This window comes from Lagopus leucura, unplaced genomic scaffold (genome assembly GCF_019238085.1).
Source record: "Lagopus leucura isolate 7727_CA_CO unplaced genomic scaffold, USGS_WTPT01 Super-Scaffold_100002, whole genome shotgun sequence".
Lineage (NCBI taxonomy): Eukaryota > Metazoa > Chordata > Aves > Galliformes > Phasianidae > Lagopus > Lagopus leucura.
In genome coordinates, this window is record NW_024962263.1 from 75,547,743 (window position 1) to 75,575,441 (window position 27,699).

The 27,699-nt window shown below is 36.1% G+C and overlaps 1 protein-coding gene across 3 annotated transcripts in view; it reads right to left on the reverse strand.

The window, feature by feature from the left end:
* CSMD3 (CUB and Sushi multiple domains 3) overlaps positions 1-27,699 on the reverse strand; it is a 539,260-nt gene that overhangs the window by 337,661 nt on the left and 173,900 nt on the right. For all 3 annotated transcript variants that reach the window (XM_042869066.1, XM_042869064.1, XM_042869063.1), the window contains exon 6: positions 5,883-5,995. In XM_042869066.1, the coding sequence (XP_042725000.1) occupies positions 5,883-5,995 (113 nt within the window). The remainder of the gene's footprint in view (positions 1-5,882; positions 5,996-27,699) is intronic.

Below are 27,699 nucleotides of genomic sequence, written 5' to 3' on the forward strand. Positions count from 1 at the left end.
CAATAACAGAACAAGACATGATAGTGAAATAAGGGATATTTTTCTCTGGTAATATAAGGCATATAAAAGCCCAGTAAAGAGACATGATCAAATTTTTGAGTTGACTATCTGATTGCAACTCTATTCTACCTGAAAATTCATAGGTAATGTATTTATGTTAACTGAAAATATGGTCACAAATATACAAAAAAAAAATCAACGATATTTTCATCAATTTCGAAACTCATTCTCAAATTCCTTTATTAAAATGGAAAGCAAGGCTGTCACTATTTTTCACTGTTGTTCATAGCAATGCATTAAAAAGTGTAAAATTATTCTCCATATCTTGATTTAGCAATTCTTTGCACTCTCCTTTGTCCTGGTTTCAGCCGAGTCAGTGTTAACAGGACAGCAATGGTTTGCTTCTTGCTGAGCAATCTATGCATGCCTAGGGCCAGACCAGACTGCTTGGTGGTGATACATGATGGTGGTGGCAGGGGGCCAGCTGCAGTACAGAATGCACCAGGCTGTGTGTTGCTCGTAGGTCAGACATGATTGCTTTAGATCATCTCTACCCAGCCTTTCCAGTATGGTCATCTGAATCACTCTGTGAACTGCACTGGCAATACCATCTTGGTGTGGAGAAGATTCAGATGTCCATACACAATTTGGATATTTCATAACACACTGCTTTGTAACCTCCTATTTTGTTTCCAACTGAAAGAAGAGCCTGCACAGTTAAAAATACCTAAAAATTCCTAAAAATACCTTGGATAACCTACATCATCCTGCATGTCAGCACATATATATTTGTGAAAAGCTGAACTGTGCTCCATATCTCCCAAATTTAATGGTCATTAGACATCTAGTAATCCTCACTTAAACTTTCATCATGACTGCCGTGACCTCCAGCACAAGTACTACAAACTGTTAGTTGCAACAGATTCTGAGAGGAGTAACTAATGACAAGTTGCATTTAAACTGTTGGATGTTCTGAAAAAAGTAATAAAGATGTTTTTCCTGTCTGGCAACTCTAGCCACAATGTTCTGAGGCAATTTAGTACTACTTACTTCACAGTAAGAAATTCTTTACCTGACTGTCAGTTGCTTCAAATTCTCCCTCAAAGCAAAACAAATGAAATGTCTACCTTAATAGATCATTTTGGAATAGAGATAGATTTCTATTAGTATATATATATTAAAAAAAAAAAAAAAAAAAAAAAGAAAAAAACATTAAAAACAAAAAACAAAAAGAGTTCACAGTTTTCTTTGTATCACACACTACAAGTACTGGCATTAATCTTACTTCAGCTCCACAATTCTGGTTGTCTGGTATTAGGTAGAAAAACCATTAGGATGCTTTTTGCAAGTAGATTGAGATTTAATTTTATCCTTTTCTGAGAAGGAATTTGTTTCACCCCTTCATCTGTGATTTCTTATAAGTAAAGCAGACCCGATTGTACACTCAGTCAAACTCAAATATTTGATACTGTTTTTTCTTCATTTAAGTGCTATTTGGTATGTGCCCTAAACTGCACAGCTGATTTACTGCGTACAGTATGCAAGAAAGAAATAAGGGAGGAAATTAATTTCACCAGTTAGATGAACAGCAAGTACAAGTCCACACTGAAACCTTCCATGGGTTTAGTGGTGGAGGAGGAATGAAGGAATGCCGGATCTCAAGAGATAGTGAAACTACAGTCTTAATCTTTCTCAGGAAATGGAAGCTTCTTTTCCAGAAGCTCTTTCAGAGTCAAGGTATGTTTGACGCAAATAACTGAAGCTTGTGTACACTCATCTATAAGACTGGAAGCTGTGAAGCTAACTCAATCCCTTCTGTCAACTTAGATAATATTATGCATTCATACATAAGTAATAGGGTGCAAAGAGTAGCCAACAGAAAGTAGCAAACGCAAGGAAATTTCAAGGGAATAGTAAATAGATGGAGTAAAAATGACAACTAATTTTAAAAATAGAAGATTACCAGTGCCACAGCAGCAGCTTCAGGCCTATCCAAAAAACTTTGGTTGAACTTCGTTAAACAACTTCAATATCAAAAGGAGTTTTAACAAAGCAAAAAAGATAGAAGACACCATGACCAAAGCCCTTCAATGAATGTACAGAAATACTAAAACGCAGGTGATTATCAAGCATGAAGAGTATCTTGGCTGTGTCACTAGTACCTGGGAGGTGTGAAGGGAGGGGATATATTCTGAATTTCTTCTAATTAACATACCTACATCACTATGATCATTAGCATCCTCTAGAAACTGCTAATTAAATATATTTCATGAATGAAAATACCTTTACAAAGGAATCAGCACATAACCTGCATGACAGTGGACTTACATGAAGCTGACAGTTTCCCTTATGCTTATGGACCTCAGTTAATTTCACTTGTTCTGGATAAACTAATTCAAACATTTTCACAGGTGTTTGCAAGGTTGAAGCCTTATACAAAAAATTATATAAAATGTGATAATTAATGAAATTAAAAGGATGCTTATGACTTTTTTTTTTTCTTCCACATGCACCTTGACTTGCAGCCACATATGGCATCGTTTTTCTTTTTCAACGGCTAGGCCACAGTAACTTCATATATTATGCTGAAGCTATGACGTGTGAGGCTGCCTTGTGAAAAAGAAACTTAAAAACCAATTCTCATACATCTAAGAGAATAGAATGAAAAAAAAAAAAACATTTGGGTATTTCATATCCTGCTTAACCTGGTTTATTTTGTTAGATATGAATAAAATTAGTAACAAGTTTTTGCAGATGATATTGGGTACAAATGATGTTTCAGTAACAGATAGCTTGCACATGCAACCTTTTTGATAGGAGAACAAGGGCTGCCACACATATGTAGATCACAGCCAGAGCCACCACAAGATGCAGCCGTATGCTCACCAGAGGCATTTATGGCACCTGCATGAGAACACCTGCCTAAGAAAGGGCAGTGAACAAAATGGAAAGGAGCAAGAGCAAAGGCACAGGAAATACTTTACAGTAGAGTTGCTAATAATCCCAAAAGAAAAATTACTCTGTGTGTAACCTATGCTGGAGCATGGATTTTCCTAAAGAGACTGCAGTTATACGCTAATATAGAGGAATTGGGTAAGAAGGAATGAGTACCAGAAGAGAGTGAGAATTGAGGAGCAGTAGAAATAAACTGTTGCAACCTGATTCAAAATTCCTGTAATACTCCTCTCATTATAGAAGATACTAGGTGTATGCAAAGTAGACATGGGAAGTGGGAGGCGTCAGAAAGCAAAATTAAGCCTGCAAAAGCTGATAGATTTTTTCTTTATCTCTTCAAATATGCATGTGCTTTTTCCTAGCACCCAAATCAATAACTAAATGTCTTAAGTTACATTTCTTAAGTCTGTTATGTTTGTGACTGTAGTTTAGTGATCACCCCTGTTTGTATTTCAACCTACAAGTTTTCTGTCTTTTTTCTTCTTCCCTGCTCAAAAATGAGAGAATGAGTGTGGATTATTTGCTATCAGTTAAGGTCAACCCACCACACAAATACATTAGCATAAAATATGTAGTTCTGCAAAGAACATCAAGCCAGAGAAGTAATTAGGTGAAAGGAATACTGAAGTGCCAAACATTGAGGAAATAAAATTATGCAGTGTTTTGTACTCCAGTATTTGGAATGTTTTTTCTGTAGAGATGTGGTAGCATTGGAAATTAATAAAAAAGACAATGTAGTTGGTTGAGAAAGTTAACAGAATTCTCCTTGAAAATGATATAGAAGTAAATTCCTGACTAGAAAAACTGTCTCATCTATCTATACTGCACTGTTATATGGAATAATTCTTTTATTAGACATCTTCTTTGATAATTCATGTGAATTTGATAATTGGCTTCAGAAAAAGACAAAATAGTCTCTAACTAAAAAATGAAGAGTTTGCACTTTTAAAGTGGAATATTTTATCTATATGTATAATTTTCTAAACTTATGAAAGGTTTCATATGGTTATTTCCTTTCCTCACACTTCCTTCTTTAGTCTGCTGTAAGTTCTGAAACAACTATCCTTATTACCTCACATTGCATTGTCTCATCTTCTACTATCAGGTTTAATTTATAATGATTATATCTGCTTGCAGTATGAACAACTAATGCTTTTACATGCTGAATTAACTACCTGTGTATCTTTTCTTCCATACAGCAGTAAAATAGATTTTCTTCACTTTTTCCTTCATACTACAGCCTTTCACAGCTAAGCATAGAGCAGATGTTAATACACATTCTTCAATATAATGTCAAAATTAAATGACAGAAACAAAATAATACGAATTCAGTAATGTAATCACCACTAACTTAGGTGTATTATTTAGGTGATGATGAGAAATCACAGCTGCCTGTTAATGTCTTTTATGTGAATTGCAGAAAACATTCTGAAGCTAAACAGAAGTCTGATTTCTTCTACTACCTAACACCTCACAGTTGCATCAGGAATGCAAGTATGATACAAGATGTGTGTCATGTGAAATGTAATTTATTCTCAGTAGTTAAAAAATGAACATCCGATTAATGTGAATTGCTTTATGTAAATTTCCAAAATAGTTATCAGACTATTTACCAGTTATTAGATAGGATCTAACACAAAGTTTCTATTTTATGTCTTTTTATAATCCAGTGAACTAGGAATTTTGCAGTAAAGCATGTGGTTTATCATATGAGGTATTAATAATGACATTTAAAAAAGTCAGTGCCATTTTATGAAAGCTGTGGAAGATGTGGAGCTACATTAAGGAAGATTCTTTCACCTGAATTCACTACAGTACACATTTCAAGACATCTAGAATCTCAGAAACTCTAAGTATACGTATACAAGTGTGTGTATATATACTAAAATAATAGCCATAATAATTGCTAAAATAATCAAATTATTCTCCGTGCATATTTAGAATATATTATCTGAGGCAATCATATAGATCAAATTACATTAAAAAAATAGTCCTAATTTAGTATTTTTTATCATATTTGGTGATGAATTTTACCAGATTCTGCAAACATTTATGTAGCCAATGTCTTCCCATGATGAATTTCTTACAGAGAAACGTAAAAGAAATTCCTAAACTAAATCTCATTAGGAATGTTATGATGATGATTATTTTTTTTTCCACATTAAAAAACAAACAAACAAACAAACAAAAAAACGGAAAAGCTAAAGAGCACAAAAAGAGCTACTGTTCCCTGAAGATCCATTGATGCACTGCAGATACTGGAAAATACTGCTTACAGTAATGTTTGCAAAAAAGCAGACTGTATTACCATATACTAATGGAGCTCAGTTTTTACCAGAGCTTCATCATTATTATGATCTTCCTCCAAACTGTGATATTCCCTAGTTAGTGCTTCAGATGCTTTCACTCCTATTCAGAGTAATGGTTGTTCATAAAAACAGTGGATAACAATCTTACAGGTTAATTAAATCTTTAATAGCACATTGTATTCAGAAGTATGTAGTAAGAGATAATAATGATGAAATGCCACATTAGTAAACAGAAATTAACTCACTGTTTTACAAACATGGCTAACAAAATCGAAGAGGTAAACGTATTTTAAAGAAGAAAACATTATTTCTGCGTCTGTTTTGCAATCTCATTCAGAAATAAGGATCATTTTTAAAACTACGTACTACACAGGGGAGAAGGAAGTAGATACCTGTTGTAACTCAGAATGTATTCTATGTATTACACTAGCCATATTCTAATAGATTGTAATTGGATATGATAAGTCATACAACTGACTTTATCGTTCATTGTATTTATGCAAATACAAAATATATAGGGAATTTTTTCAGTGTAAAATAGATTTTTCATTTACACAACAACTTCAATTTTTTTTAACAAAAAAACAACAATAACAAAATCTATTTTTATAGATGTACCTTGATAATGAGCACTAAATCCACGGTATCGATGATTGCTGTCAGTTACAAAACGCAGTCTAAGCCAATTTTTGTTGCTGATAACTGGAGGAGGTATATTCATTCCAGAGAGCCTGAATTAAAACAGACAAAAAATATTATTAAAAGATGAAAAGTGATCAGGGTTGAAGATAGTAGATTTTTATGAAGTTCTGATAATGCTCTGTATGGATCGTCAGGGAAATGGGGGAAGGAGGTAGAATCAGGTCGCATAAATCACTCACAACATCCCACAAGCAACACCAGCCAGCACCCAAAGCTCAATTTTTATTGATGACTACAGTGTTGTATGTATGTATTATGATCACTTTGGGCTCTCTCTTCAGGATTTCTCCCCTCCAAGCACCTTGTCCCTGGCACAACCTACTTACTGTGGGGGCAGAGAGAGAAAAAGAGAATGCCTTCACAATGTGCAGGCATTGCTGACAGCCAGAACTTTAGGCTGTCAACAACACTGCTTTAGTCCCAAATCCAAGCCACATGAGTTTCTACGAAGAAAATTTTCTCAAACCCAGCTAAACTGTGTTATTTTAGCTTGCTGGGTTTTTTGTTTGTTTTTGGTTTGTTTTTTTAGTGTTAGGGCATTACTCTAATCACGGTAGTTTTTCATCTTGATTTGTTCATTTGGAAGGTCTGAGTTAGAGGTAATGATTTTCTCACTAGATAACTTGAATATCTAAAAGTGAATAAGCTTTTCGTAAGAAATCTTTCTATTAAGTCAATAATGCAAGATATTTTTCCCACTGAACAAATAAAGGTAAGTCACATCTTCAGTATGTCAACATACATATTTAAGTCCCTCCATTTATTTCTCAACAAAGCTCTTCCTGTAGTTAACAATGAAACACTAGCCATTTTATGTTCAGATATTATGGATTGCTCTCCTATTCTGAAAAAAAAAAAAAAAAAAAAAAAAAAAAGCCCTACTACATAGTAGGATATAAGCTTATTCAGGCAATCCACCAGTGAGAGCATGAATGGATTCTATTTTATAATACCTTACTTTTACAGAGAAATTTTCATCTAGCATTTGAATTGGCTTTGCAAAGTACAATAATATCATTATCAGTATTGTTATCTCCATTTTACTGACAGAAACTCATACACACTGTGAGAAAGCTTCTTCAATCATCTAGCAAAACAGCAGCTAAATGAGAACTATAAGAAAGTATCTTCATATTCAGTTAGCTTTTACAACCTCAGTCAATATCTCTTGGTGCATATCTGCACAGAGTCTTGTGGAACTGTAGAATCACAGAATCCTTAGAGTTGGAAGGGACATCTGAAGGCCATCTAGCCCAGCTCCCCAGCAATGAACAAGGACAGCACAGCTAAACCAGGTTGCCCAGGGCCTTCTCCAGTCTCGCCTTGAAAGTCTCCAGGTACAGGGCTTCAGTCACAGCACTAGGTAACCTCTTGCAATGCCTCACCAACATCACTGTAAAATATTTTTTTCTTGTATCTAACCTAAATCTACCCTCTCCTGAGCTTGAAGCCATTTCCTCTTGTTCTATCAGAGACTAAATGTCTCCTTTACTGTAGCTCCCCTTTACATACTGAGATGAGACTGACTGGTCGGTAATTCCTGAAGTCACACTTCTTAAAAACAGTTATGATGTTACCTTTTTTCCAGTCACAAAGAAGTTTGCCTGATTGCCATAATTTTTCAGATATCATGGAGAGTGGCTTGAGGACTACATCAGCCAATTCCCTTAGGATTCTGGGATGCATCTCAGTGGACCTACAGATGTACTTGTGTTCAACTTTCTCAGGTGGTCACGAATATGATCTTTGCTTACAGTGGGATGGATGTTGCTTCTCTAAGTACCTCCAACAAAACCAAATGTAAGGTCTGTGTCATGAGCGCTTACCAGAAAAGACTGAGGCAGAATAGTTAAGTACCTCAGCGTTCTCCTTGTCTGATGCTATCAGCTTTCCTGTGTCACTAACTTGGGGGGGTACACTCTCCTGGACTTTCCTTTTCTGTTTGAAGTGCCTGTACTTCTTGGCATCCTTTGCCAAGTTTAATTCAAGCTGGGCCTTGGCTTTCCTGACCCCACCTCTACACAGCCTGTAAGCCTGTGCATTTTTTCTTTCACATCAGTTGGTATATGCTGGACCAGTAGGTCTCAGTTCAGACATGTTGATCTCTTGCCTTCCTTTCCTGACTTGCTGCACTTGGTGATGGAGAGATCTTGCACCCTGAGAAAAGCCTCCTTAAAGACTTGCCAGCTTTTCTCTGCACCCTTACCCATGGGACGTGTTACCCTCCATGAGGAGGGTAATTTGTTTACTAACTCCCTGAAGAGCTGGATTTTCTCTTTCCTAACATTAGCTTCCTAATTTTATCTTTGTCTCATATCCCTCCAGAACACGAACTTAAAGCATAGCATGGTCACCACAGTCCAGGCAGGCTCGAATCCTGATGATACCAATCAGTTCATTTACATTGGTGAGCAGCAGTCCAGTACTGCATCCCCCTGGTGGAGCCATCAATTACACAACTCAGGAATTATCCTCAATGCATTCCAGGAGCCTCCTGGATTGCCTACAGCTGATGGTGCTATTTTTCCAGCAGATGTCTGGGTGGTTAAAGTCCCCCAGCAGGATGACTGCTTGCGACTGCAGTGTCTCCTGTAATTGCAGGTAGAAAGCCACATCAACAGGCTCTGTCTGATCTCATGGCTAGTAGTAGACACCCTTTTCTGCCTTGGTCTCTAACGGTTACCTGTAGGCTTTTGACTAGCTCATGACTGTAATTCAGAGATGGCTCCTGATATTCTATTCCTTTCCTGATGTAGATTGCAACACCCTCACAGTGCTTCATGCTGAAACACTATTTCATTTTCATATTATTTTTAAGCGTTTTATCCCAGATGTCCTATGAAGATGTATCTTCATGGTAAAGTTAGATTAATGATAACTTTGACAAATATAAATATTCAGAACTAAGAGAAAAAATTAAATCAAAACAAAACTTTGCAACATCCAAATTAATTATTTTTGTTCTATTCTACTTCGCTTTGTGTCAACATATTCTGACAAAAGATCAATTTCAAGAAAAAGCAAGAGCAAAGAAAATAAACTCTCAAATATCAATAGTTTCTACTGAAAAAATCTTGTTTTGTATAAAACAAATTAGAGCTTTCATTAAATCTTTCTGTTTTATTAAAAGTGATACATTCAATGATGAGTAATAGCTTTGAAAAAAAGTACAGGTAAGAAAACTTGTGTTATCTATTCCGTAGATTTTAGAAGTTACAATTGAAAATTTAGCTAGAGATTTTGGTTTGATTTGGAATCTATATTCTGAACCTTGAGTGATGATCCTCATTATACAATGAACAGATGTCCAGTTCTATGGGTATATTAATTCAGAAGCTATTTGTTGAGTAAGCATTTGCTAAATTTGAAAGGTGTTGATTTTAAAAACAATTCATCTGTATTTTCAAAGAGAGAACTTTTTTACTTCTAATAGATAGGACTGACCAAAATATTAATCTTAGGGTAATATTTATGTTTCACTCAACAATGGTTCTCAAGAAATTATACCAAACTTTATGGTTTTTTTGCTTGTTTGTTTTCTGTCCTATAAATTACAAGTAAGACAGCAGATTTAAAGCTTGAAAATTAAATGTGGAAAATGTTAATTAATGCTAAATATGGGGTTCTCATACCTACTAAAAGGCCTGGAAAGCAGCTTTTCTATTCATCCTATATTCAACACTCAAGGTACACTTATCATGCAAATGATTTCCAGATAAGGAAGCAGTTCTGATTTCTCTACATTACTACAAATTCTGCTGGGGTGGATGGTCAAGTGACTTTTGTTATGAAAAAAACTGTTTGCATTCCCAGGGTACAATCAATTTAGTTTTGCTTTCAGCCTTAAGGCATTTGTCTGGACTTACTTCCAGATTTTGAGTTGATATATTTGAAGTCAATTATATTCATAATAAAAGAAGTAATTTAGGAGTGAAGAAAAATAATAAAGTACCCTGTAAATATATAGCTAATAATCTTGTGTATTTTACTTTGTGAGGAAAACTTTTGATAGAAAAAAAAAATTGTGGTACTGTTCCTTCCATTCTTTCACAGCCAAGCTGTCTGAAAATTGTATGTGTTTTAAGATAACTTTCCAAATTTCTGAAACTTTTAGCACCCTCTGTCCCTCAATGATTAACATATGTGAGAAAATGCCTATTTGGCAGCTGGTTATGAATGTGTCATTGAATTCTTGTTCTAGAGTGTTTCTAAATCGTGGAAATCCACATGCTAATCTTACTAATTTCAGCTGGAGAACAAAGAGAGTATAACTTTTTTCAGCTCAAGAAATTTACACAAAGTCCTATATCCAAGGAATTTGGAGGGTGATGTTTAAAAAAGGTGATGTTTAGAAAAGAATTTAAGAAAAAAAAAAATAAACAGTGCTATGAATTAGCAAAGAAATATGTTGAGTGGAAAGAAAGTAAATAGTGAGGTGATAAGGAAGTGCTTGTGCAAATTCTTGCACCTCTATTTGGGATTCCTGCCCATACTCCTGCCCCACTGAATTTCCAGTCATTTCCACATGAACCTGAAAACACAGTTCTCCAAGGAAAAATGGGCTCATACTTGTTGGTAACTGATGTAAGATCTAGCTATTCTGTATACCTCTCAGGTAGGCTGAAGCTAGTAATACTGTTCCAAGAAAGTATGTAAAACACAGAGTTTGGGAGAGACCCATAAGGTTTACTGAGTCTAACTCCTGACTTCACACAGGAACACTCAAAAATCAGACTATATTACTGTGAGCATTATCCAAATGTTTCTTGAACTCCAGCAAGCTCAGTACCTTGACCACTTCTCCAGTGTCTAACAATCCTCTTGATGAAAAACATTTTCCTGATAGCCAGCCTGAATATCCCCATTCAGAGCTTCATGCTATTCCATGAGGTTATATCATTAGTCACCAGAGAGAGAGCTCCTGTCTCTCTATTCTGTCTCATGAGGTAGCTGTATTGCTTCAGTAAGGTCTCCCTTCAGTCTCCTCTGAGCTGAGCTGAACAAACCGACATCATATGTCTTAGCTACTCTTCATATGTCTTCCCCTTTAGAGCATTCACCATCTTTGTAGTCCTTTGGACACTCTCTAGTACTTTTATACCCTCTTTGTATTATGACACCCGAAACTGCACTCGAGGTGAGGCTGCACCAAGACAGTGTACAGTGGGAAAATTACTCTCCTAAACCAGCTAGAAATGCTGCGTTTGATGCACTCCCGGGTGCAGTTGGCCATCCTGGGCATGTTGACTCATGCTCAACTTCCTGTTGACATAATCAGGAGCACTGGTTACAGTACTTCTTGGTTTGTGCATATGTTATGCATATATAGGCTTTTATTTTTTAAAATAAATATTGACATTTAAGAAGTTAGAGCGCTTCTTCAGGAAACTGAGCATAGCAGTTTAATACTTGTTTCAAAAAAAAAGTGATGGGGCTCCCAGAATGTCATCCTAGTTCATCAACCTTTGTCAAGTAAGAAAGAAAATGAAAAATATTCTAGTTTGTAAAAGACTACAGGAAGAGGACAAAGAGAGTCAACTTTCATTTTCCAATTCTCTTTCAAAATTACTTGTTGAGGGAACTTGTCTGTCAAAAATGCACAAATCTAAATCATGCTGGTGCAAGCAGCCTTCAAAAGAGAAATTCCAACTTTGAAATCCCACACTAAACATTGGTTTAAGTAGAGTATCCATCTTAGCTTATTTTATGGATAAAAGATTATTCTCGTATCAATTAATTTTCCCTTTACTTATCATTTTATTATCGAACAACTCCAGCATTGAATTGGTATTTGTGATATGAAACTGTGACAGTCAATACATTCTACACAAATGTTTTTGTTCTGATGAAACCCTTAGTTAAAGCCAAATAAGCTTATATCACTTATTAGCTAATCAACAGCACAACTGTTTTGCCAGCTAGTTAGCTTTGTGCTTCTCTGCTACGTGGCTGCAAGATTAACATAGCATTTAGCTAACAAACTGTCTGGTTCTTTGGCTTTTACCTCTCTTTTTCTGATTTACTATTCAGTATCTGCTAAAATGATATCACTATTCAATATAAAAGCTAGAAGCCTACACCTTCAGGTTAGAAAATATAAAATATTTCTACAACGTAATTGTGAATTTGAATATGAAATCTACTTTCTAACAGCCACAAAGTGACTTTAGTTGTTGTACTTATCTTTCTATTTTTTTTTAATTTAATGTGTGGTTTTTGGAAAGTAGAGGTTTAATTAACTGCCTTTTTTAGTACAGCTGCTTTTCTATATAATAGTTATCTAATAATACAAGATAAATTAGCACTTTCATTTAAATTCTTACCCCTTTAACTAACTGCTACACAATGTAGAACCAACAGCTTCTCACTGCTTGCATAAATGACAATAAAACTATTACTGAAAGAGGTCTTACTAAATAAGTGAAATAAAAATAAAGCTGTAGATCACGTGTTCTAGCACCTACTAGACAGCTACTTATGTCTACTACAAAGGGAACAAAGTTCCTTTCTTAGTAACGATAAAAATATGAAAACAAGTTAATAATCCAAGGCATGAGAAAATTGTACCTTATTTGAAATACTTATGCCAATAAGAGTAGTTTTATTTTAAATTAGCTAATATCTTTTGAGTTTGTTTATCAATTCAATTATTCATTAACACATTTCTCCCTGACAGCTTTTAGTTACACTTCAGATGATTCTTTATTCAGATGATTCTAGCTAAGCATATGCTTATATTGGCTATTACTAAATCTACAGTTCCTAAAATATGAACTTTTAAATTTATAATTCTTATGTGATTATTCCCAGAAAGTAGAATTGCAAATTGACAAAAATCCTAATGGCACTTAGCAGAAAATGATTCTTTATTCTGCTCCTGTAACTGCCCCTTTTCTGAAATTAGTTTGTCTTCTCAGCAAATTATAAAGCTTTTCATCACTACAATAATGCACTGGCAGTCACTGCCAGCCTACTTCTGTGCCAGCTATGTACTCCATACATAGCTACACTCCATCATCTAGAATATTTTCCTTAATTTCAAATAAATAAAATAAAATAAAATAAAATAAAATAAAATAAAATAAAAGTAGCTTATCTACTATAAAATATATTTTAAATATATATCTCAAAAAGATGTAACTTTCCTCCCATGTTATCCAGAACAGCGTACAGCCTGTTCCAAAACCTGACCACTCTTTTGTAGAAGAAATTTTTCCTAATATCCAACTCGAACCTCTGCTAGAGCAACTTTAGGCCTTTCCTTCCAGTCCTATTGCTAGTTACTCAGGAGAAGCATCCAATCCCACCTCACTACAACCTTCTTTTAGAGAGCTACTGAGGTCAATAAGGTCTGACCCAAGCCACCCCTTCTCCAGACTAAACAAACTCAGTTTCCTCAGGTGCTCCTCATAAGGCTTGTGCACTAGCCTCTTCATCAGCTTCATTGCCCTTCTCTAGGCACGCTCCAAGGCCTCTATGTATTTCTTGTAACAAGGGGCCCAAAACTGAGCACAGTACTCAAGATGCAGCCTTACCAGTGCTGAGTACAGGGGAATAATCTCCTCCCTGGTCATGCTAGCTGCACTATTTCTGAAGAAGCCAGGATGCCAGTGGTCTTCTTGGTCAGCTGGGCACACAGCTGGCTTATGTTCAGCCAAGCACTGACTAACACCTCCAGATTCTTCTCATCTGCACAATCTTTCAGCCTCTCTGCCCCGAGCATATAACACTGCCTGGAGTTGTGGTCAAAGTGAAGGACCCAACACTTGGTCTTATTGAAATTCATCCCATTGGTCTCAGCCTAGCTATCTGACCTGTCCAGATTGCTCTGCAGAGCTTTTCTACCCCCCAGGCAGATCAACACTTCCTGTCAACTTAATGTCATCTGCAAACTTAACTGAGAGTACATTCTATCCCCTCATCCAGGTCATAATAAGATATTGAAGAGAATGGGCCATTCTTTTAGTGAAATTGATATATTTGCCAAATTTGCATGATAATTATGAAGCAAGATTATTATCAAATAAAAAGCACATGAACATCTCTAGTTCAGGCCTTAGTTTAGGCATTATATATGTTCAGAAAAAAAAACAAAACAATAAAAAAAAACAGAAAAACAAATAGAATAGTATCTTTGTGGAAAAAATATACAGAAAAGCTTTTAATAAAAAAAAAAAAAAAAAAAAAAAAAAAAAAAACTTTTTCAGGAAGTTTATAATTTCCACATTTCCTCAAAAGTTCACAGAAATAGACATGATTTAAAAAAGAATTTTAGAATAATCTGAAAACACTGCTGCAACCCCTTCTAATACTACCAATACTACCAAAGCCTTGTTATAGGCCTACTTATGTTAACACAGACCCAAATTTGGTGCATACATAGACTTCTTCATCGTTCATGTGATGTGTGCTACAAATCTTAAAAGTTTGTTTTGGTGCTAACTGCAGCTGTGTGAAAACTTTCTCAGTACTATGAGTCTTTTAACAGGTATTCCTAGTTTCTGGAAATAAAACTACTGTATAAAATATTTTGATTGAAAAGGGCAAGGTTCACATATTTTGATAATGCCAGTCAAACTTTACCTATGCACGTGTACGTGCTAAAGCGCTTTAATGCTTAGATAGCATACTACAAACTGCAAAAGACAGTATGAAAGAAATAAGAAATACTGATTGATATCCCTTCCTTCCCAATAGAAAAGTTTCTGACCAGCGATGAACTTCATTTGGTTAAATTAATGAACAGTTCTATCAATCAAGAATGGGAGATATCAATATCTTACAGCTTATTGTTCTTGCTAGACTTGCACATGACTTAAAACCTTTAGTAAAGATTTCTAGTCTTCCTTTCCTATGCTGCCTATAATTGCCTTTTTTCCATAACTCTTGCTATCCTGTGTCACTCTTGTTGTAACAAGCTCCATAATGAATATTTTTGTAAAAATATCCATAACACCAAGAGCACTAATTACCAGATACAAGATTTAGGTTTATGACTTAGCATCTTCAGACACAGAATTTCAGGACAAGGTCTCTAGTCTTTATAGTGCTGCTCTTGGAAGGCTTGGAAGGCTTAGAAGGCTCTTGGAAGGCCAATTACAGTGATGAGATTAATGGGTCTTAATGGCAGTCATTATAACTGTGAATGTCTATTGCATGATATAACTGTGAATGTCTATTGCATGATAACTTAGGATAGTGGCTTTCTTAATCTCCATTTTTATTTATTTTTTTTTCCCCTTTATTTTTTTCTGGGAATGTTCCATCCAAATTATACTAAATCACTTCAGAGCAAGGACACTGTGACATATATTGTCAAACAGAAAACCAAAATACCCCTCCTTCCTCTTTTAACATCTTTTTCTGTCTACGCTGAGAACTTGAGATTTGAATCTTGTCAAAGATACCAAATAAATGTTACATGCAAATAGATAATTTCAGCTATCTCTGAATAGATAGCAGGAGAGGTCAACAGGATGGAAAAGTGTCTATAAGTTGATCCTTTGTAAAAGTACTTTCAATATAAATATTCAAGTAACATGAAAGAAAGTATTTTCATAACTCTGGATTTCCTAGAATTTTAAATACAAGTTGTATTTTTGCAGCATCAACGTTTTTAACACTTAGATATCTGAAAAAGACTTAGCAAGTAGTCTCTGTGACTGAAGCTGTAGAACTTTTATATGAGTTCCAGTGAAAATCTATGAATGTATGAAATACATGAATAACTTCGAAATCGAAGCTGTAGGTGTGGGTGAGTATCAAGTGTGTTCTTGTGTATACATCCAGTGTAGTCAAGTCATTCTCTGGATGATTCATGCATTTATCATCCAGTGAGAAAACAGACTGCTTTAGAAAGCAGACCAGTCAAAATGGTAATTACAGGATTATTTTAACAAAATACGCAGTTTCACTGCTGAGTCCTTGAATAATTCAGATAAAAAAAAAAAAAAAAAAAAAAAAAAAAAAAAAAAAAACCAGTAACAGTAACCAGTCAGTCTTTAAGGAGAGAATACAAAGTAATTTCTCCCTAATGCCAGCTTTCTCAAACTTAAAATTGTGTCACATAAAGGTGTCTGAAGCAAAAATGCCTAGAACAAAATGCTCTATTAACGAGTTCAGGGTATTACATACCAAAGACAGTAACAGTCTCTTTCCCAAGGCCAAACTTTTGTTAAACCATGTGTAATAGGAATAAGCATTTATTTAATGAAGAATCAGGACACTGACAAGCTTAAATACAGACTTGACTGTTGTTTACACATCTCACAACTGAAGCCAAGTGAATGACAAATACCTGTTTCATATTTTTGGAACAGTAAATTACTACCTTTCAAGCTAAACCTAATGAGCTACTTAGAACTAAAGTAATCTTTCAGGTCAAAACAACATCACAAAAATTATTTCTAATTTATAAAATATCAAAAAAGAAAAATTAAATAAGCTAGTGTTTGGAAGGAAGAAAGGAAGAGTTTTATATGTTGTCACCTTGGGGGGGGGGGGGGGGTAGGGGGGGGGGAAGTGTTCTGAAAAGTCCTTTAGCTATCTATTAATTAATTTTCTTCAGCTGGAGGACTAAAAATAATTCAACCTAAGACTTCATCAAGATTATTACAATGTCTGGAAGACTTAAAAAAAATGTAATTGTTCTAACAATGTCAGCATTGAAATATATGAAAGCCATGTCATGCCTTTGCAGTGTTGGAAAGAGTTCACTCTCGAAGTAATGTTACTGTAATACAAAGCGAATCTATGAGAAACCACTATATAATTATTAAGGACTGGTGAAAGTCCAACGTTATTAATGAAATTTTGTAGTACTGCAAATATAAAATGTGGAAAAGTGCCAAGATCAAGAAATACTTTTAAACTTCAAAACTTCAAAATATTGAAGCTTATAAATCCAAATGATGATATGACAAAGATTTTCCAATTAATCTGACAGAAAAAAAAGTATGATGAAAGATAAGACTTCCAAACACCCATACTTTGATATATTAGTCTGTGACAGAGTAATGTGATGTTTTCAACAGAAGTAATAAACATAATTCTGTTCGATAACTTTGCTGCCCTCACTGCCTGATCACTTGTGTATTCAGTTGCTGATTTTCATATAGATGACAGGGACTTTAAAGGTGTCATTATTCACAGTGCTATGGAAATGCCTCTTATGAAAAGTGACTTGGAGCTTCAACTCAAATTTTCCTAAATATAACAAAGAATCTATATAAATATATGTTAACTTCACCTGGGCTGGACATGTTAATGTGTGGTCTTTCTACCATACAAATGGAGCAAGCTGCAGAGCTCCATAGTGTAACTCAGGAGACCAAGCCAAGGTCAGAACAGCCAGCAAGGAGCAGACAGAGGGACTATTGTGACAATGAGCAGATTCAGTCCCAGCCTGAGTCCCAGCGAGCTGTGAAAGTGAGGCCTTCCCCAAAGAGACTCACCCTGATGGCCCAGAAGTTGCAATAAGGTGGACACCAAAAGCTACTACAAAATTTGTTTACATGGATGTGCCAAAACAAAACTGTTCAATGTTGTTTCAAGAACCTCAAATCACTAAGGGCCTTGGTTAGAGAACTGAGCACCCAGGATAGCTATAAGGATGAGAATAATCACCTGACTGTTTTCCCTACAGATCTAAATATTTCTTCCCTTTATTTTCACAGATACTTTAAATAAAGCAGAATTGAATACAAGTTGTATCTGACCAATTGATTAATTAACTAACAATCAGACTGGAACCATTATCTGTGAGATGTTTACATAGTTTTCCTCTCCTGAATTGTTGCCAACATTTTATTATTTCATAATTGGCTATTTTCTCTGCTGTCTCATTATTCCATCTAATGAACTACTATATTTGTAAGCCTACTACCTGAATACATGAAGAAACTTGTTCTTGAGTATTTTCTGTAAGCACTAGTAAGCCAATGAAACAAACGAAAAAAACCCTCACATTCTGTCTGATACTTAGCAAGCCATAAATGCAATAGGATTCTATAGCTTGTTACAGACAGAATCTTGCTGAGGCTGAAGGGAACACCCTTTACCTACAGGACCAAGTTTGTTCTTAATCCAACTATTATTTCAATAGAGAAAAAAAAATCTAAATACAAAAAAGTCTCACTAATAATAATAGTGAACTTGTCTTCATAGTATCTATCCCTTTTTGCTCTTGTTATCCTTTTATCATTCCTTTTTGTCCCAAGATCAACATTTTAGTCTTCCCTAAGCAGTAGGGAAAGGGATGCTTACTGAGAGTCAACATCCTGAGGTCATGAGGTCATCCGTGAGGTTAATGACCAAACTACCCTTCCTTAACATTAAGAAGAATCATCTTTCTTAAATGGAGTCCTATTTTTCTTTTGTTCTTCTTCGCCTCATTTTTTTTGCCAGCCTTACACAGTCTAATTAGCACAGATAGCCAATGTTGCAAAACAGCTGCTTAAGATTGTCAGACCTTCATATGGTGGTTATAGGTGGGAACAGAATATAACATTTTCTGTTAGGTCATTGTCAGAGCCCAAAGATACTAAAAACAGCTCAAGATACACCAGAAGAATTGTCACTGAATCACAGAATGCTTTGGATTAGAAAGGATCTTAAAGATCATCTATTTCCAACTCCTTTCCTGTGGGTAGGTTGCTATCCACTAGATCAGGTTGTCCAGGGCACCATTCAACCTGGCTTTGAACATCTTTGGGGATGGAGCATTCGTACCACCCTCTAAGTGAAAAGATTCCTCCTAACACCTAAACTAAATCTTCCCTCTTTTAGTTTGAAATGATTCCTCCTTGTCACTGTCAGACCATGTAAAAACTCGATCTCCCTCCTGATTATAAGTTCTTTTTAAGTTCTGGAAGGCTGCAATGATATCTCCTCATAGTCTCCTTTTTCCCAGTCTCAGCAATCTCAGATCCCTCAGTGTATATTCACAGGAGAGGTATTTCAGATCTCTGATAATCTTCATGACCCTCATCTGGACCTGCTCCAAAAGCTCCACAACTTTCTTATTCTGAAGGCCCCAAGCCTGGATGCAATACTTAAAGTGGGGCCACACAAGAGCAGAGTAGAGGAGAACAGTCACCTCCCTCACCCTGCTGATCACCCCTCTTTTGATGCAGCCCAGGATATAGTTGGCTTTCTGAATTGCAAGTGCACACTGGTTGTTTTTTTTCAAGATTTTCATCCACCTTTACCCCCAAGTCCTTCTTTGCAGTGTTGCTCTCAAGGAGTTCTTCTCCCAGTCTGTACTGTAGCTGGGATTGTCACGAGGATAACAAGGATAACACCTTGGCATTTACATGGGGCTGCTTCTTCAGTCTGTCCAGTTCCCTTTGAATGGCATTAGTTTCTTCTGTCATATGAAACTACACTTTGATGTCATCTGCAAACTTGCTGAGGATGCACTTGATCCCATCATCTATGTAATTAAGAAAGTTGTTAACAAGCACTAATCCCAAGACAGACCCTTAGGTGACACCACTTGTCAGTGGCTTACACCACATAGACCCAGTCCCCTCTGCAATAAATACTAAGCTTGTATCCTTTTACCAGCAATGTGGTAAAAGTCATATTTACTGGGTTACCGCTTGATATGTCTTTTGCTAGATTAGCACTAAAGAAACTGAAAGACATTGGGTAATAAGAAGGAAAAAGTATCTTTACCTACAGCTATTTCTCATATATCTTGTCTCCCTAATCCTTAGTACTTCATATTGCCACAGAAGTTAAAATGAAAAGCACATATTGGCATGCAATATTCAAACTGTTGAAGACTTCTAATTATATTTTCTGTACAGAATAAAGGGAAAGTGGCATGCAACTCTGGATGGAGATAAGGTTTAAAATGTAAGTCAAATTACTCCCACTCTGTAGCAAAATTAAGGACCCCATGGGTCTTATTAGAAGAAGTACTCTTAGAGTTTGAGAGTTTTTCTAAGTATCTGCTACTTTCATTACTCATAGTTAGACATTAAATCCGAATGTAAATCCAAATCTTAAAAGAGCTGTTCCCTAATATTAGAATAAAAACCCAAATGCTGTCATGTTAGTTATTTTATTCCATCTTTCATAAGAGTAAAGAAAAGTCAGTACACTCCTGAAACACCTTTAAAGAACTCTTCAATGCAAAGTAAGAGGTTAAAGTGTAAGCAGAGCCACTGGAACTAACATTTTCCAAGAGTTCATTCCTTCCTATTTCCTGTTTTCTGCTTCTGAGAATATATCAAGATAAATTCTGATATCTGGGAGAGAAGGCTATTTTTATTGCAAAATTTAAACAAACTTTCTGTCCAGAAATCCATATAGACTACTTGAAGAAACATTCACCTCAGCTATTTCGTAGCTCATTCACATGGAACATTTATTTTCAAAGAATCACAAAATCATTGAATTGTAGAGTTAGAAGGAATCTCTGGAGGTCACCTAGTTCAAATTCCCCTGCCAGAGCAGGTTATCTGCTCTTCAAGGAAGTGTCCGGGAAGGTTTTGAATATCTGCAAAGAAGAAGATGCCACAACCTCTCTGGGCAGCTTGTACCAGTGCTCTGTCAACCTCACAGTATAGAATTTCTTCCTAATATTCAGATGGAACTTCCTGTGTTCCAGTTTGTGTCCATTGATTTTCTTCCAGTCACTTGGTCTACATCAAAAAGAGCCTGGCCACATCCTCTTGAATCCAGGATTTCAGATATTTATAAGCACTGATAAGATCCCTCCCAGTCTCAAGTCTCTAACTTTCCTTATAAAGGTGATGCTCCAGGCCCCTAATCATCTTTCGAGCCCTCCACTGTCATTCTTGAACTGAGGAGTTCAGATCTGGACACAGTACTCCAGATGCGGCTTCACTAGGACAGAGTAGAGTGAGAGGATAACCTCCCTCAACCTGCTGGCCACACTCTTTTTAATCCTTCTTTTACTCCTTGACCACAAGAACACACTGCTGGCTCATGGTCAACTTTTTCCAGCTGATGCCCTTAGTCTGTACTGATGCATGTGGTTATTCCTCCCCAGGTGTAGACATTTCACTTGTTCTTGTTGAACCTCATAAGGTTTCTCTTCATTCGACTCTCCAGCCTGTCCAGGTCTCACTGAATGGTAGCACGGCCTTCTGGCATGTCAGCCACTCCTTCCAGGTTTGTATCATCAGTGAACTTGCTGAGGGTGGACTCTATCCTTTCATCTAGGTGATTGAAAATGTAGAACAATACTGGATCCAGTACCATCCCCTGGGAACACCCTAGCTACAGGCTTTTAACTGGGTGTTCCACTGATCACAATCCTCTGAGTTCTGTCAGTCAGCCCTCCTCACCATCTGTTCATCTGTCCTACACTTTATAAGCTTCATTACAAAGATGTAGTGGGAGACACTGTCAAAAGTTTTGCTGATGTCAAGGCACACAACATCCACTTCTCCTTCCTCATCTACTCAGCCAGTCATGATACAATAGATTGGTCAAGCATGATTTTCCCTTAGTGAACCCATATTGATTACTTCTGATAACCTTCTCTTTCACTTGCTTGGAGATGACATCTAGAATAAGTTGTATCCTTACCTGTCCAAGGACAGAGATCAGGCTGACCAGCCTGTAGTTTTGCCCAAAGAAGTTGTGGTTGCCCCATTCCTGATGCATTCAAGACAGTCTGGATGTGGCTCTGGGCAGCCTGGTCTAGTGGTTGGTGATCCTGTCCGTGGCAGGGGGGGTTGAAACTAGGTGATTTTGAGGTCCTTTGCAACCCAGGCCATTCTATGCTTCTATTATTCTGAGGTCCTTTTTCTTGGCTTTCAGAAGACTGGAATAACAATGGCTTTCTTCCGGTCCTCAGGCATTTCTCCATTTCTCCATGACCTCTCACAGGTGACAGAGAGCGATCTGGAAGTGATTTCTGTCAACACTCATGAGTTCATCCTGTCGGGATTCATGGATTTGAGTGCACAAATTTTGCCTGTATGATCTTTGAGTAGATCTTTCTTGATCAAGAGGAAGCCTTCCTTTTCCTTGATAAGCGACTCTCTCTCCTACCTCCAGGATCTGGGATTCCAAAGGGTCAGACTTAGCAGTAAAGACTGAATCAAAGAAGGCACCTTCTCCACGGACTCTTTTACTAGAGCACCTACCTCATTTAGCAGCTGGCTCATATTTTCCCTATTATTTTTGTTACTGACATACATAAAGAAGCTTTTCTTGCCCTTGGCTTCCCTCGTCAGATTCAGTTCCAAGTAAGTCTTATCCTTCCTCATCTCATCCCTGTTGCTATATTCCTTCCAAGTGACCAGATCCTTTTTTCACTTTCCACAGACTTTTTTCATCCATTCAAATTCTTTTACAAGTTTCTTACTCATTCCTGAGAGTCTCCTGCCACCTCTGCCTAATTTCTTACCTTTAGCACTGAAGGAAGTAGTGCTTGACGGTCAACAACATGAGACCTCTTACCTCCCAGTGCTCTAACTCATAAGGTACTTCTAAATAGGTTTTTGAAGCTGTCAGCACTGTTTTATATTTATCTGAGGTGATGTCTTCTTTTCTGAAATTATATTCTATAATGGATTTCTTACTGAATAATTTAATGAACATTTCATCTCAAATTGCTTGACAAATATCAAGCTACATCAACAACTCATTTTATCAAGAATAAATAAATTCAAAGGGAGAAAATAAATAAAGGGAGAAAATACACTGATCATTGTTAGCCTTAGTAGCCACACCATTTAAGGTAAGCCTAAGCTAGCCAGAACTCTGTCCCTGACCCTCTCTCATTTTGCTCCTGACAGGGCTACTGGAGGGATTTTGGATCTTATTAATGACTTGACATGGCAGGGGCTGTCAACAGACCTGGTCATTTTAGTCCTTGTTTCTGTCTTGCTGTGTTCAACTCTCAGAGGACATTAGGAGTGAGGGCAGGGCCTGCATGGGGTCACACTAAACTTCTAGCTTGTCCCTTATCATAGAGTATCCCTACTCTTATTTCTCTTAGGGAGAAATTAAGTTAAAAACTCTCATTTCAACCAACTATTTAAATAAGTAAAAGAGCACAATTTTTCTGTAACAAATTATCTTATTTATATAATATGAATTTGCTGTTATCCTGTGTACTTGTTAATGCTCATGCTATTTGTATCATTAAAATTCAGATGTTCTCCAACTGTAACTATCAACATTCTTGTCTCTTTTATCTTTGCTAAAATAAAGACATGAATATGATATATCTCCATCATTTTACATGTAGGAGATACAACAGACAGTCTTTAAATACAAACAGTGACAATTTCTCTTGAACTTCTCTCTCAGTGAGAGAGTCACTTTGACAGTGACTCTGGGTTAAATGGAAATTTTTATCTCATGAATTCCTGCTATGAGCAATCATTTTTCTCATACAGTATACTTTTTTCTACAGAGATAAGACATTGACCTTATATAAAGAAAAGTATATTTCCTTAATTTTAGTAATGAGCTAATTAAAAAACTGCAGAGAACTGATCATAGGCTCAACTCAACTATGACCATTTCTAAATTCAATATTCTGTGTATTATAGACTTAAGATACCTTACATTAGCCAAGGATGCGTTCATAAAAAATAGCTCCTTGGAAGGACTGGAGGATAAAAGTTCACATTCCGAACTGTAAATAATCTCTCACATGCTTCTCTCATCCTTCATATAAATGTTTATTCCATACTGTGGTAAAAGCTTATATTCAGGAGGGGATAAGTTCTATGTCAGATGGTAGCCTCTATTGACATATGAAAATTTATCTCTCCTTCTTTCCCACTCTCATCATCATCTTTTCAATGTAACAGAAAATAAGAACTGCCTCTTTCATCTCTGAAGTACCTTTTTCTTAAATTCCATTTGTGCTATCCATTTTATACATATGCAGAAAATAAAAGGAAGGAGTTATTTTTAATCCTTTTGAATAATAAGAATAAAAATTTTACCACAAACATTTTTTGTTGTTCATAACAATATTCATAACTGGTGTTTAGAATAAGCTGTTGTGTTGAGTATGCATGACACGGTTTTGGTAGCAGAGTGAGCAATACAGTTAGCCTCTGGGAAATGAGATCAGGAGTTGTGCCTATGCAGGACAGACCTAATACTAGCTGTCTCTAGTATGAATCCAAAACTGGCTACAATTTGACCCAACAGCAAAGCTAGTGGCACATTTGTGATAACATATTTCAGAAAGGGTAAAAAATTGTTCACAGAAGATGTGAGACAGAGTAAGAAATGTGAAGTAAACAGTGCATCAGGCACCGGGGACAAAGAAAAAGAGGAGAAGAGTTTCCCCTGTAGGCCATTATAAGGATCAGGGTAACACAAGCTACAGCACATAGAGAACCACAGAACTGTAAAATTTGGAGCAGGTCCAAAAAAGGGCAACAAGGTTTGTGAAGGACTTGGAGAATATGCCCTACCAGGAGCAACTGAATGAACTGGGGCTGTTTAGTCTGGGGAAGAAGAGGCTAAGGGAAGACCTTGCTCTCTTCCAATACCTGAAAGGTGATGGCAGAGAGTGGGGTTGGTCTCTTCTCACTGGTGACAGGTGACAGGACAAGCAGAAATGGCCTCAAGTTGCACCAGAGTAAGTTTAGGTTGGATATCAGGAAAAAGCTTCTTTACAGAAAGGGCTGTCAAGCACTGGAATAGGCTCTTCAGGGAGATGGTTGTGTCACCATTTCTGGATGAGTTTAAAACCATTTGAATGTGGTGCTCAGGGACATGATTTAGTGGAGAGTTGTTAGAGTAAGGGTAGTATGGTTAGGTTGTGGTTGAACTCAATGATCTTTAAGGTCTTTTCAAACCTGATCAATTCTATGATTCTATGATTCAACTGAATTCTAGATTAAGGAAGGAAGGAAGGAAGGAAGGAAGGAAGGAAGGAAGGAAGGAAGGAAGGAAGGAAGGAAGGAAGGAAGGAAGGAAGGAAGGAAGGAAGGAATGCCTTGCTCTTCTAATTTTATATTCTGTTAAAAATATTTATGGTAGAACTAGTTTTAAATATTTCTTTTAACAGTGATATATATTTACATATATATATATGTATAGTTAGAAAACAATCTTTTATCATTCTTAATCGACTTTGTATAAATAAATATGTACACAGTCCCGATATTTGATACGGTACATTTAACTACCTCTGTTTCTTATTTGAGTCAATACATCTCTAATCATGTAATTTGTTCAACCACATTTCTTTCATAGAAATTATTACAACAATATTTTTCATGTGTTATGGCATCAAGTACATCGTTTGAAAATATTTTAGATTTCTAGCTGTTTGCTGTATTATTTTCCCTACGGATACACATAATGGCATGTTACTTCTAAGTGATTTCTTTTAGAGTTAGCCTCAGATGTCAGCTGAGTGTTTGTTTCCCAATCTCCTTTAATTGAAAATACATATTCTCTTGAACTATCCAGATGTAAAATCACTTGTTTTTCAGTCTGAACACCACTTCTGCCCTGAACTATGAAACAGCATTTTAAATTTCTGTACCATATTTCAGCATGCAGCTAGAGTAAAATTAAAGACCAAAAGCACAGAATACGTTGCTAAGTATCATGTAGCCTACTGAATAAACTGAATTAGGCAACTGAAACCACCTGTTTCATTTTTAAGTTTTCCTGCAGCAATAAAAAAGGTAAGAGGTAATAGTCATACTGAATAATCAGTCTTTTATTTAATTTGAATTACTTTTTTTTTTTTTTTAACAATAGCCTATTGTTGAAATCACAAAGTTTGTGATTCAAACTTTATTTGCATGTCCTGAATCTTTGTAGCAGAGGTTAGGAAAATGTACTGACTGTAGTGTTCTGCTTCACGGTTTTGGGGACTCTGTACACAAAGTCACCATAATTAAATGGAAATGCAGCATTCCAATGTATGTCTTCAAAAGCCTAAAACACAGAGTACAGTAATAAAAATCATTTTCAGAACATTTAGCAAAGCTACAGTTCACTGTTAACAGAATTTTCAGTAGAAACAGAACACCTAGCTAGCCAGCATAAATTTAGTAGTAGGTTTGTGGATATTGCTGGCAGATTCATTTATAATTCAAAGCAACAAAAATCATACTCTAAGGAGTAGTAACTTTTGCTGCTGTCATAATCATATCTTACTTATCTCCCACAGTATCCAAACTACTTTTACTTGTATAGTTGTCTCAGTAGTGTAATGTTTCTTTAATTACCTCTTTTTCAGGAATTTCTCCTTTATTATAATTATGTGGGGAAAAAAATAATAAAAACCAACAACAATATAAGAAATACATTTGCATCTTAGATTTGAATATCAAAATACTCAAGTTATCGAGATTGGAAAGTTTTGTTAGGAAGTTGGTATCTTCATTCAAAGTGTTTGTTATTTGAGAGACATAATGTAAGCTATCAAAAAAACCAATCCCTACTGCAACAGTCTGTACTATTATTATTTTTTTTATTTTATTGTCCTTCACTTAGGATGTACTGGACAGCATGTTCTTGCTCAGCAGTCAGGGCTGATGGCAAAAGTTTATCCTCTGACATAAAATATAATCGGGAAAAACAGCTGTGCTGTAATGCAATATATCCAGGTGAAAGATGTCAGAACCTTTGTTATATGCTTCAAGGATGGAAGAGTATGCACTATGGGGTAGGTAGTTTTTCTGCTGATTCCAATATACTAGTCCAACTTCAAAAGTCAGAGCTCAGAAAAGGCTGAACAGGAGATGTAAAGGCTCCAGCAACTGTCTTACACAGAAATAAACAAAAGTTTTACTTAGCCAAGAAAGAAGATCAGAAGTTGGCTTCTCCAATCAAAGAATGGAGAAAAGATAAAGTAATGCCTCCTCTTTTATTATGCTGGCCCACAACATCAGAGAGGGATGATGGTGGTATAGCAGTAGAGTTCGAACCTTCCTGCCAATATTCCATTCAATTTCTTTGTCATGAGACAGATGGCAGCAGAGGAACAGTCTGACAAAATGGCATCTGACACGGAAGTGCATATGAAGAAAAGGTGTAATTAAATTCCTCCATGCAGAACAAATTGCACCCGTTGACATTCATCAATGCTTGCTGAACATTTATGGAGATCAAACAGTGTATTTTAATACAGTGAAGTGTGGGGCTGTGTTTCAGCAGTGGCAACAGGGACAGTGTGTAACCTCTGCTGGTACAGATTTTTACAAACACGGCATTCAGTCTTTTGCTCACCAGTGACAAAAATGCATAGCTAATGGTGGTAACTGTGTTAAAAATAGTGTATTGTAGCTGAGAATTTTCTCTATTAAATAGTTTAGTTCTGCTTTTTGTTGTAGTTTTCATGGAAATAATTAAGAGGTCTTATTTTAGAATTAGCTATGTATAGATATCTTCATTCTTCAATGAGTTTAGCAGAGGGGTGAAAAGTTCAGAGAAAATCCTAATTTTCTGGAAATTGAAATCACATAAGTCTTACCTTAAAATTATGATTATATATTTTTCAAAGCCTTTTTTCAATATATTTTTCAAAGCCTTAAATAACGACTTGGCAGCTTTAGGTAGTCTCATCACAAATTTTGGATGAAGGTAGAATATTTTTGTAACACAGACAGAATTCCGAAGTTCAGTTCACAGAATTATTTACAGATACAGAATTTTAGTTATTACCCAATATATCTGAGTTACAATAATTTCTTTGCCTTGTATTGCTTGCAAAAATCTCCCACTGACATGCCTTACAACACTTTTATAATAACCATCA